This window comes from Lithobates pipiens, unplaced genomic scaffold, assembly GCF_037356315.1.
Source record: "Lithobates pipiens isolate NorthernLeopardFrog02 unplaced genomic scaffold, aLitPip1_a1.2 Scaffold_22, whole genome shotgun sequence".
Classification (NCBI taxonomy): domain Eukaryota; kingdom Metazoa; phylum Chordata; class Amphibia; order Anura; family Ranidae; genus Lithobates; species Lithobates pipiens.
This window is the reverse complement of record NW_027507784.1, coordinates 143,963,977-143,977,315: the sequence shown is the minus strand read 5'-3', so window position 1 is coordinate 143,977,315 and position 13,339 is coordinate 143,963,977. Positions and strand designations below refer to the sequence as shown.

Sequence of the window (13,339 nt, the reverse complement as noted above, 5' to 3'; positions counted from 1 at the left end):
GTGCTTGACCACGTGGACCCTTCACTGCTATAGGTCAGAAATGAATGGAGGCTTACCAGATCAACGGTCGGTATACGCAAATACGGACATCCAGACGGTTCGATGCGGAAAGCTGGTAAACGACCCAGTCCCTCAGACGTTCCACAATCACCGAATCAGTTCGAGTCCTCTTGTGAGCCGGTCTGCGCGGTTGCGAACACGTAGGAGCCTCGATACAGGAAGCCGGAGGAAAACCCACACCTTCGAATGTCTCGTAGTCACCAAGTCCGTTCTGGTCCTCTCAAAAGTCTTGGAGTATCATATCATCATAAAGACAAAAATAAAAGTGCGCCAAATCGTGTGATAAAGTTTAAACACGTAAATCTTTATTCCACCGAATAATTTTAAGCGCTAAAGAACGACTCCACCGAGCCATACAAAAATGAACGTATCTTTAAAAAATAAACAATTTGCTAGCAAAAAAATAAAATATACGAATGCTGAAGCACAAAGGGTGAGCGTGGCTACCCGACGATCGTTTCGTCAAAATCTGACGTCATCAGGGGTACGCCCACACCCCTGTGCTAAACCCTTTTAGGGCCTACAGGTAAGGTAAGGAGCCCCGCCATAGGTAAAAACAAACCACTATCATGGGCTTGGTAAATTAACCACCGGACGACTTACTCATTCGAACGGGGTCAGAACCCAAATTTAACCCGGTAACAACACATAACGATCGGGACCACCGAGCAACCCTATCTCCAATGGTAGAGAAACCTTTTTAAAAAATACAGATAAGAAATAAATATAATTGTAAAGCAAATTAAATATATAGATATAAATGCCACCATCCACAAAAGCATAAAAATGCATAAAAATTTATATGCGGATATATGGATGTGCCAATAAAATTCCATACCGGCATCAACTACCAAACATTGGTGTCCGTTTAGTAAACTGAGATAAGCTGAGATCAGGATGATCTCTGCTCATCTCAGAGCATTGCAGGTTTAATATACTGAGATCAGAAGATGGAGAACTATTTTTCTCTTCTCATCTCAGTCCACAGAACGGCTGCATTGACTGCAATAGAAACGGCATGTTTAGTATACAGAGATGCCACTTTATCTCTGTGATTCTCTTTCAAGTTCTCCTTTCTGGCTTCTCCAGCCCAGAGGTGGAGATATCAGGAGATCTCTGAGAGAGAATAGATTCTTCCTTCGTCCATCTGCCTGCATGGTCAATACTGAAAGTAAAAAATTTCTCTACTGCAGTGGAACATCCATCAAGAGCAGGTTAGATTTACATTAACTATACAATTACCAATTACACACACATATATATATATATATATATATATATATATATATATATATATATATATATATATATATATATATATATATATCTATACAATTTTTTATATCTGTGTGTGTATATATTTATATCTGTTGTGTCCGTATGTGTATGTATATATATATATATATATCTGTATGTGTGTATATATATATATATATATATATATATATATATATATATATATATATATATATATATATCTATCCTCCGAGTCCTTCACATTTGTTTATAAGGCTGGGTTCACACTGCTGCGGGGGGAGAACCGGATGCGATTCGCACCGCAAATCACATCCGATCTCCGTAGCGATGCGAGTGCAGCCATACAGATAGTATGGCGGAATTCGCATCGCTCCCGCAGCAAACTCGCACGGGACCCTTTTTTTGGTCCGCAACAGAATCGAATCGTATGGGGGTTCACACCATGCGATCCGATTCCTGTGCGAGCCGGCAGATCGCACTGCGATATGCGGATGGAACTGGGGGTGTCATTAACATATCATTGACACTCCCAGCCGTTCGCATAGGGCAGTGGGAGTAATGCGATGCGGGAAAACGCCGCGGATTCGCGGCGTTCCCGCATCGCAGCGGTGTGAACCCGGCCTAAGGCTGGGTTCACACTGCTGTGGTTACGAGAACCGGATGTGATTCACACCGCACTGTAGTGCAAATCACATCCGATCTCCGTAGCGATGCGAGTGCAGCCATACAGATAGTATGGCGGAATTCGCATCGCTCCCACAGCAAACTCGCACGGGACCCTTTTTTTGGTCCGCAACAGAATCGGATCGTATGGGGGTTCACACCATGCGATCCGATTCCTGTGCGAGTCGGCAGATCGCACTGCGATATGCGGATGGAACTGGGGGTGTCATTAACATATCATTGACACTCCCAGCCGTTCGCATAGGGCAGTGGGAGTAATGCGATGCGGGAAAACGCCGCGGATTCGCGGCGTTCCCGCATCGCAGCGGTGTGAACCCGGCCTAAGGCTGGGTTCACACTGCTGCGGTTACGGGAACCGGATGTGATTCACACCGCACTGTAGTGCAAATCACATCCGATCTCTGTGCGATGCGAGTTCAGCCTTAGGCCAGGTTCACACTATAGCGATGCGGGAATGCCGCGAATCCGCGGCGTTTTACCGCATCACACACCTCCCGCCGGCAGTTTACACTGCCCTATGCGGACGGCTGGGAGTGTCAATGATATGTTAATGACACCCCCAGTTCCGTCCGCATATCGCAGTGCGATCTGCAGACTCGCACAGGAATCGGATCGCATGGTGTGAACACCCATGCGATCCGATTCTGTTGCGGACCAAAAAAAGGGTCCCGTGCGAGTTTGCTGCGGGAGCGATGCGAATTCAGCCATACTATCTGTATGGCTGAACTCGCATCGCTACGGAGATCGGATGTGATTTGCACTGCAGTGCGGTGCGAATCACATCCGGATCTCCCCCCGCAGCAGTGTGAACCCGGCCTAAATAGTATGGCTGAATTTGCATCGCACCCGCCCCAAACTCGCACAGGACCCTTTTTTTGGTCCGCAGCAGAATCGGATCGCATGGGTGTTCACACCATGCGATCTGATTCCTGTCCGAGTTTGCAGATCGCACTGCAATATGCGAACTGATCTGGGAGTGTCATTAACGTTTCACTGACACTCCCAGCAGTTCGCATAGGGCAGTGACTGTATTTTTATTTTTAATTTATATTTTTAATTTATTTAATTTATTTAATTTATTTAATTTATTTAATATTTAATTTTTAATATTTAATATTTAATTTAATTTATAATTTAACAATATTTTTATTGTTATGCTTTTTAAAATTATTTAGAACTATTTAATATATATATATTTATTGTTTTTATATGAATGGTACATGTCTGCATGATAAATAAAGTACAATCATTTCAGATTACACCATTCACATAAATGTGCACATGTGTTATGCTTATGTATTAATCATTGTAATGTTTTACAGTTATGGGGTGTCTCTTTATTGGTTAGGGAGATTATATCTTTAATATTTTATTAATATGTGCAGTGTATGTGGAATGCTTCGTATTTAACTTTGGGGTTCTGATACTGAAATCTCATGAGCTATCGTGAGATTACAGAAACAGAAGCCGTTCAGGATTCTCAGAGCGTTTGTAGATCACATCTATTCTCAATGGGAGAAGTGATCTACATGATATATTAAGCTGCCACATGGGGGAGAACAAATATCTCCGAGAACAGCAGAGAACTCGAGAGATACAAAATATCAAAATATACTAAACGGACACCATTACCCGTAGTCTATTTATCAAATAGCCTTGTATAAAATAAATAAAACATAAAAAAATAACACTGTTTTTGCAATAATGTTATACAACTGGCATTCCAGAAGCTGTTTATACAAAAAGTACATAATAATAAGGCATTTTATTTATCAATTTAAACCAGTTAAACACAACCACTGGGACGGGCTAAAGAGAGGGACATCAACCATTATTGATAAAACAGTTGATGTCCCACTCAACATTGAGTCCCCCAGGGATGTGCGTGCCCAATTTGTGTATCCAATTAGTTTCAGCTCTTGAGATAGTACGCTTGGCATTACTGCCGCGCCAATGCGGTACATATTTTTCAATTGCTAAAAAAGTGGTACCCCTTGGGTCACGATTATGTTTCAAATCATAATGCTTACTCACATTATGCTTATCGAAACCTTTACAGATGTTAGTTATGTGTTCTCCCAGACGCACATGTAACATACGAACTGTGCGTCCCACATATTCCAAGCCGCATGGACACCTAAGCAAGTACACAACACACTTAGTGGAACATGTAATGAAAGTTCGGATGGAATATGTGAGCCCCGTCCCATGCAAAGTGAATTCCGTAAATCTCCTACCCCGTGACGTGTTCAACTTGCAAGCTCTACACTTTCCACACGGGAAAAAACCTTTCAAATCTCCGAAAAGGGTAGGTCTCTTAGGGGGGTCGGGGACATTGAGAGCAATCATGTTCCTCAGATTTGTGGCACCCCTAAATATAACATTTGGTCTATCTGGTAATACAGGACCTAAAACACGATAATTTTTTATGACTGGCCAATGTTTCTTTATAATCCTTTTGACGACCCAATGTTGGCTGGAAAAAGTTGTAATCAAGGCCAGGCCATGATTGTCAGTGTTTTCAATCTTTGGTTGCTTATCAGCTAACAGAGATTGACGATCTCTGTTATCAACCTCCATTACGATGGAATCAAGAGAGTCACCATCGTAACCCTTGGCCTCAAATCTTTTTTTGAGAATTGATGCCTCCCTAAGGAAGTCATCATTGATGGTACAGTTGCGCTTTAAGCGCAAAAATTGCCCTTTTGGAACAGCTGACAGCCAAGATTTATGATGGCAGGAGTCTAGCGGAATATAACTATTCCTGTCAGTCTTCTTAAAAAACGTAGTGGTAATTATCTTATTATCCATAATGAAGATGTTTAAATCCAAAAATTGGATATTATTAGGACTCAAAACATGACTGAGGACTATGCCTCGATCGTTGTTGTTTAAATGGGATAGAAAGAGTTCCGCAGACACACTGTCACCGTCCCAAATGAATAGGATATCATCAATAAACCTTTTCCAGGCCACCAGCTCTGGAGGTCTATTCCCTAAAACAATGTCCTCCTCCAATTTTGCCATAAAGAGGTTGGCCATGCTGGGAGCAAATTTGGCTCCCATGGCCACCCCCCTTACCTGCAAAAAATGGGCTCCATCATGCCAAAAATGGTTGTGTGTCATAGCAAAAAGAAGTAGTTCTAAAATGTAATTACACTGAGTGACCGAAATGTTATTATCTTGAGCTAGAAAATACTGTACTGCATCATAACCCAACTGATGAGAAATGGCCGTATACAACGAAGCCACGTCCGCAGTGACCAACAGATAGGAAGATTTCCATTCCACAGATTGTAAAATATTGATGACATGTTTAGTGTCTCTCAAGAAGGATGGGGTACCCATCACCAGCGGTTGTAAATAACCATCTATATACTTCCCTATACGGTAAGTTACAGAATCGATTCCGCTGATGATGGGTCGCCCTGGTGGATTGTCCAAAGACTTGTGGATCTTTGCAAAGAATACATGACTGGCAAACGTGGCGCCAGGGGAACCAAAAAATCTTTCTCTTTTTTATTTAGAATGCCCATATCGAACCCCTTATTAACAAGCTCTTTTAATTCACGTTTAAACTTAACTGTGGGGTCCGTAGGTAATGGGGAATAGGTGTCAAGGTCTGATAAAATCCTAGTCATCTCATTAGTATACATTACTTTTTCAAGGATTACTATCGCGCCTCCCTTGTCCGCCGAACGGACCACTATATCCTTCCTATTACATAATGAGTCCAATCCTACCTTGAAATCACGTGTAGGTTGGACTGGTTTCAACTTTAAGTCATTCAGATCCCTCACTACTAAGTCACGAAAAACATTTATATTGGGTGCCGTATTGTTAGGAGGATTAAACAGAGAGGCATTTGACAGGCCTGAATGGATGATCATTGTTGGTTCCCTAGCTAGTTGACGAGTGGGGTTACTCATAATGTACCTTTTTTTATATTTAATTTGCGCGTATACTTTTGAATGTCAACAAAGGTCTGAAATTTGTTAAGGTTATGTGGAGGTACAAACTTCAGGCCTTTATTGAGAGTCTGTAATTCCTCCTTTGATAACTCTTTATTGCTCAGATTAATGATACCACTGCTATCTATGTCCTTCTCCTTTTTGGCGTGAAGACGTTTGCCCCCCTCTGCGCCCTCTCTTGTGTCTCCATTTCTTTTGTGTCCCCCCCGAGATCCTTCCTGAAAACCCTGTTGATAATAGTTGCCTCCTGAGGGGTGGACATATGGTGGTTGTGACCCATCATGACCACTGGAGGGTCCGGGATGTCTAATTCCCTCACCCCTAAGGGGAGCATATCTATTAGAGGTCTCAACCCTATAGTTGGACCCTACGTCCCTTACATCCGGGGGGGGTCTTGTGTCTCTATCACTATTTCTACCTTGTAAGAAAGGTTTCCTCCCTTGAAAGAAAGGATTTTTACCTCTGGGTTGCCAAGGTGGGGGAGGGCCAGCTGGAGTTGAATGCTGATAGTAGTTTGATGGAGTTGAATACTGTTGATAGTCAGAATTGCCCTTACCACCCCATCCTCTATTTGAATAAGGATGTGGCTGTGTTGGTGGACCCCTCCATCGTCCAACGTGGGCTGGAGAGGCCTGACGTGGGGGCCCCCATGAGGAATAAGGATTAGTGGTACTACCACCCCTTGCTCTCATATCATGGTTGACAGGGGGTTGTGAGCCCATATCAACCCTAGGTAGTGGGGGGGCCAGATTGTCAATAGATACCTGCCATTTAAAAACTACATTGTCCTTATAATCTTTTTTATCTCTGTTGTATTTTTTCTTTTTCTTAGCTTTTTGTTCAGTTTCCTCTTTAATCAAAATAGTTTTTAATACTTCAGATCTTTGCGTGTATTCTGGGTCATTCTTAAAGGGAACAAGTTTGGTTTTCATCAAACTAATCTCATAATCCAATGAGGCCAGTTTCCTCGACTTCTTAGCAATAAGAAATCTCAGTCAAGTAATTGCCAGACCATTGTTCCTAATTTTTACTGACAGTATACTGACTGGAATGGTACCAGCGGAGTAGAGAAAATCCAATGTAGCACCAATATTTAAAAAGGGCCCAAAATACATCCTTGGGAATTACAGACCAGTTAGTTTTACATTAATAGTATGCAAGCGCTTGGAGGGGATAAGGGACTATATATATACAAAATTTTAGTAATGAAAACGGTATCATTCGCAGTAATCGGCATGGATTCATGAAGAATCATTCTTGCCAAACCAATTTATTAACCTTCTATGAGGAGGCGAGTTGTCATCTAGATAAAGAAAGGCCTGTAGACTTGGTGTATCTGGATTTTGCAAAAGCATTTGACACAGTTCCCCATAAATGTTTACTGTACAAAATAAGGTCCGTTGGCATGGACCATAGGGTGAGTACATGGATAGAAAACTGGCTACAAGGGTGAGTTCCGAGGGTGGTGATAAATGGGGAATACTTGGAATGGTCAGGGGTGGGTAGTGGGGTCCCACAGGGTTCTGTGCTGGGACCAGTCATATTTAATTTGTTCATAAACGACCTGGAGGATGGGGTAAACAGTTCAATCTCTGTATTTGCAGACTATACTAAGCTAAGCAGGGCAGTAACTTCTCCACAGGATGTGGAAACCTTGCAAGAAGATCTGAACAAATAATGGGGTGGGCAACTACATGGCAAATGAGGTTTAATGTAGAAAAATTTGAAAAATAATGCATTTGGGTGGCAAAAATATGAATGCAATCTATACACTGGGGGGAAGAACCTCTGGGGGAATCTAGGATGGAAAAGGATCTGAGGGTCCTAGTAGATGATACGCTCAGCAATGGCATGCAATGCCAAACTGCTGCTAACAAAGCAAACAGAATATTGGCATGCATTAAAAAGGGATTAACTCCAGGGTTAAAGCGATAATTCTCCCGCTCTACAAGACTCTGGCCTGGCTGCACCTGGAGTATGCTGTCCAGTTCTGGGCACCAGTCCTCAGGAAGGATGTACTGGAAATGGAGCGAGTACAAAGAAGGGCAACAAAGCTAATAAAGGGTCTGGAGGACATTAGTTATGAAGAAAGGTTGCAAGCACTGAACTCATTCTCCCTGGAGAAGAGACATTTTTAGAGGGGATATGTTTTAAATTTACAAATACCATACTGGTTACCTCACAATAGGGATAAAACTTTTTTGCGGAAGGGAGTTTAACAAGACACGTGGCCACTCATTAAAATTAGAAGAAAAGAGGTTTAACCTTAAACTACACAAGAGAGTTCTTTACTGTAAGAGCGGCAATGATGTGGAATTCCCTTCCACAGGTGGTGGTCTCAGCAGGGGGCATAAATAGTTTCAAAAAACTATTATAGCACCTGAACGACAGCAACATACAGGGATATACAATGTAATACTGACTAATCACACACATAGGTTGTCTTTTTTTCAACCTCACCTGCTATGTAACTATATATGGTAATATAACATGATAGTGTTGAATACATTGTTGAAACAATTCTACTGAATACACAATGTTCAGATGTTCTTTTACTTTATCGTACACAGGAAACATTTGATCGTGCAAAGGCATGGGTAAAAGAGTTACAACGGCAGGCAAGTCCTAATATCGTGATTGCTTTGGCTGGCAACAAGTCAGATTTGGCAGAGAAGAGGATGGTAGAATTTGAAGTAAGTATTAAACTGTGGAACAGTGGATGAATGCATGAAACTACTTTGAGCCTCAGCTGACTCAAATATGAATACTTTTTCTAGTTTCTTTTGGATTATTTCAGTGAAGCTTGTATTTGTCTGGTTTCCTTGAAGAATTGGATGCTGGTAAATAAAGCCTACTGAATATAATGTAGACGTTGTAGTTTACAGTAGATCGAAGCCCTAAGACCCCTTTCAATCTGGCGGACTCCTTCAACGGGATCTGTCCGCTGATCCCCCACTGAGCAGGCGGATGACAGGTTCGTAGACGCTGACACAGCCCGCTGTTCTCTATGGGGCAGTCAGATGGAAACGAACTGCCTGTCTGTTTCCACCTGACTGTCATCCAATTCTATCCACTAGACAGCTGGGGAAGTTTTTGGCAGACCGGATTGGATGCAGGCATGTGTAAACAAACATGTCTATTTACATCCACCTCCCCCATAGAGAACTTTGGGTGGTACGAAATGCAGACGGGTAGACCAGTTCAGTCCACTCATGTGAAAGAGGCCTAACTGTATGACATTCAGTTTACTAAAGCACTGTGTTTTAAATTAATATACCTGTTTTTGCCCATTTTACATACAGGATTGCAGCCGGTAGGTAGCCTGATTCTTCATGATAAAATATGTAAACGTATATGGAATAACTGGCATAGATTATGTGCAGATGATTTCTGTAAGAATCATAGCCATCACTTGAGCACCCACTTTTATACAGCCACATTTACAGGAATGCGTGTTTGTTGGGAATAGTGTATCGGCATCTCTGATCCAGGGTAAATTGAGTCTCCAGCTTGCAGCGCTTAAAGAGGAGGTCTGCCCACCCCTGCAAAAATTTAAAGCCAGCAGCTACAGATACTGCAGCTGCTGACTTTTAATAATAGGACACTTAGAGCTGGTTCACACAGGGGCGACTCGTCAGGCGACTTAGCCACCTGACAATTCACGTCCCGCTCTGTGCAAGGGAACCGTTCTAATCAAGATGCTCCAACTTAGAAAAAGGTTCCTGTACGACTTTTGGGGCGACTTGCATTGACTTCTATACAGAAGTCGTTTTGCAAGTCACCGCAGTGGTCGCGTCCAGGTCGCCTGAGACAGTTGTTGGTTAGTTCAATAACACATGATTTGAAGATGGTATTGTTGTTTTTGTATTTGGATACATGTTACTTTTAATATTTTGTATCAATAAAAACTCATTTTTTATTATTATGCTATTATAAATGTTTGGGTAACAATATAGTCCATCCTCCCTTTGTTTCTGGGGGCACAGAGAGGTTTTCCCCAGTTTTCTATAGTCCACCTATGTAGGCAGATAACCTACAAACCTGTATTCTTGATCAGGGAACAGATTTGGGAATCCCTGTTCTAGCATTTTTTGCTTCTGAATCATCTACATTGTACCTTACTTAATTGTGATGTGTGAGGTAATCGCACATCTTCCATCCTAGCTGTTCGGTATCTGAATACGTTGCATGCCCTTGTGTAAGAGCATCTAAATTCAAACTCCAGGCAAGGTAGTTGTTTTCCCAATCAACTGATTAGTAACTATGTTGAGCCAGTCTTATGATGCAGACAGCACAGCCAGGTCCTGCATTCTCTGGAACCTTCACATACACTCCAGCTGAGCAACACAGCTTGGGCAGAGATCAGCTGCTGTTATTGGACAACAGAGGAGCGGAAGCAGACTTCACTCTGTTCTCTCATTCTCTCTGGAAACTCTTGCTTAAAGAATAATTCAGGGCATGGGTATATTATACTTGGTTACATTGATCCAGCTTACACCAATGTAACCATGGATATATATATATATATATATCCGTGACTAAAATTCTTTGTAAACAGACAGTACTATTGAGTACAATAAAGCATGACTTGTTTACAATGTTGGTGTTCCCCATTCAAAGTCCTAGGTGCTACTGTGCAGGAATGAAATCAAGAGAGACTCCTGTAGTTTTGCAAGAGATAAGCTCGCAAACATGTAATCTTTTTTCCTTGTGCATCATGGCAGCATACAATGGGTTGTGACTCTGCCCCCACAACCTGATAGGACTGGTTAACTATAAATCAAAGGCATACCTGGCTCACAGTATTCTTCTTTTTTCTCACCTGATCAGGATTGGAAGCGCGAGGTATCCCTTAGCATTTGTCGCACCAGCAAGGTTAAGCATCTCCTGGGTGGAAGTCCTTCCTGTACAGTCTCTATATGAGCTATATGGTTGGAGCCCCATTCTGGTGGTCTGGGGGGCATATTTTAGCCTCTCCTGGGGTGGAAGTCCTTCTTCTACAGCAGGTGTGCCCAACCAGTGCCCCGGGAAGCCCTCTGAAGTGGCCCGCGACCTTCGCTCTGGGATGGCAGGTTGGCAAGCCCAGATTATGGGTTGCCAACCCACCATCATAGAGCATTAGTGTTGTTAATGAAGCTATAGAAATGTCGAGAAAACAAGTGGCTACAGAGCTGCATAAACCAATGCTTCCTGTATAGCGCCGTCTCCTGTCATAGGCGGAGTCATACCAAATGCACTCTGCCTGGGACAGCAACAGCCGGCGATACCTGAATGGAAGACTGTTATTAAAAGGTAAGTTTATTACTAAAATTACAGTGTATATATGGGCATCTCTCTTCTGCAGTGGTTACTGGGCTGCTTTCAAACTGATCCGCAGGTGCAGCGCAGAACACCTGTGGGTTACCTGCACTGAGCCATAGAATTCTGTTATTACCTGCAGGTGTGGTGAGCTTTCAGAAGGTGCAACGCACCTGCAGGATGTAATAGAAGTCTAGGCCTCTTTGGCACGATCGGTCCAACCCAATCGGACCCTCTGTTCACTTCTATTGAGCCAAAGATGTAAATGGACTTGTGGTCATATACATCCAGCTACCTCCAATCCAGTTCACTAAAAAAACAGAAGGAGGGGATCCGTCCCATTCCATCATGACAGATCAGATTGGAGGGCCCATAGAGTAGAACAAGCCATATCAGTGTCCACTCTGCAAATGCAGGGTGGACATGGACCTGTCATCCACCCGCTCCACTCATTGTGGCCCGTGACTGGTTACCAGGTTGCTTAAGTGGCCCTTGCTCTTTAAAAGGTTGGGCACCCCTGCTCTACAGTCTCTAAATGATCTATATGGTTGGAGCACCGTTCTTGTGGTGCAGGCTTCTCATAAAAAGCATTTAAACAAGCTTTGGCGTTTCCCTTTGCTTTCCATATGCTTTTTACATCTTTTCTCTGTTATGGGGGTTTCCTGGCTAGAGCTTTTCCAGGAGGGCCATCTGAGCATCCTCAGGTGCTGTCAAAACTGTATACCCTGCAAAAGCTAAAGGTCAACCTGCAGCAGTCACCTCCGATGGTGGATGCATCATGTAGCTGGCAAGGCATGTCACCTTGCTGTCACATACAAGGAGGCTCTAGTCCGAAAATTAGATCTAGATCTGAAGTCCTACATACTGTAGCATCTGCAGGTGCCAGCAGACCAGCAATAACCAGCCCATATGCTGAGTGAATCTAATGGGAGTGGTTCATAATTATCAACCAGCTGCTGCACCTGCAGGACTCTGAGGAAAGTGGCGGGGGTCTGCATCCCTTTAGAAGTGATTTCCTATTGGCAGTATCTTATCAAAAATTTAATTTTTGTTGCAGTGTGTGCCAAAAATCGGACTTGTATCTTGGTGCAGACTTCTGGGAAAATCTGTGAGCTAGTCATACAAGCAGGAAATTATGTTTCAGGGGGTGTTCTGTACACATTCTGTAAAGAGCACCTCCAGATAGTCATGTTGCATTGCATCCCTGCATATTTTTAAAAAATAAAACTGATGCAAGATACCAGACAACAGATCCAATCTATTTGGGAGTAGACAGCATACAGTCATCTCAAGGGTGACCACTAGTAGGTCAGGGCGAATATCATCTTACAAAACACAGAAAATTCAAAAAGGTCCAGCATACAGGCTCCCAAGTAGCGAAATCCTACGGACCGGGAAAAAGATTGGTAAAGGAACTGGAGAAGTACCCAGTCTTCTTTTATTAAAGCCTTAAAGATCTAAGGCACCTGTCTTGGGAGAACAGCAGAAGTCACACTCTTTAGGCACACACCTGGATGGTAAAATATTCAGGATTATTGGACCATATCGGCTATATTGGCATGACATTGGTGGAGGTTAAGGGAGGTCCACCTTTCTAGTACAATAATTTCTATTGAAAATCATGACAAGCGTTCACCCATGCTGGAGGTGTAATTCAATGAGCATAACGATCATATAACATTGATGGGTGGGAAGTCCACCTTTCAATCTCTTCCAGTCAACCCGGCTACCAGAGTTGATGGAAAAGTAAAACATTCTGGTCCAGTTTGTAGCTGGATAAAAAAAACAAAAAACAAGCAATCGTGGAGGTTCCAGTTGCCCAGAGGAGATGAGGATTCGGTTCACCGCTGTTCCTAGCAAAAAAAACAAAATAATAAAAAAAAAATCCGGTAATCTGTGCCCAGTGCTAAAGTGGAAGAAGAAAAACAAAAAAAACTCAACAAGCACAGAAAGTTGGAGTCGTGCAAAATGGAAAACCTCCAGTCAGTTCAATTATTCATAAATCTGGGAGACTGGATACTCTGTAGGTTTATCAGACACCCACTTGTCCCAGTTCATCTTCAATTCCT

The 13,339-nt window shown here is 42.7% G+C and overlaps 1 protein-coding gene across 2 annotated transcripts in view; it reads left to right on the top strand.

Annotated features, from left to right (window-relative positions):
* LOC143924233 (ras-related protein Rab-5B-like) overlaps nucleotides 1-13,339 on the top strand; it is a 113,419-nt gene that overhangs the window by 77,556 nt on the left and 22,524 nt on the right. For both annotated transcript variants that reach the window (XM_077448428.1, XM_077448429.1), the window contains one exon: nucleotides 8,543-8,665. In XM_077448428.1, coding sequence (XP_077304554.1) covers nucleotides 8,543-8,665 — 123 coding nt within the window. The remainder of the gene's footprint in view (nucleotides 1-8,542; nucleotides 8,666-13,339) is intronic.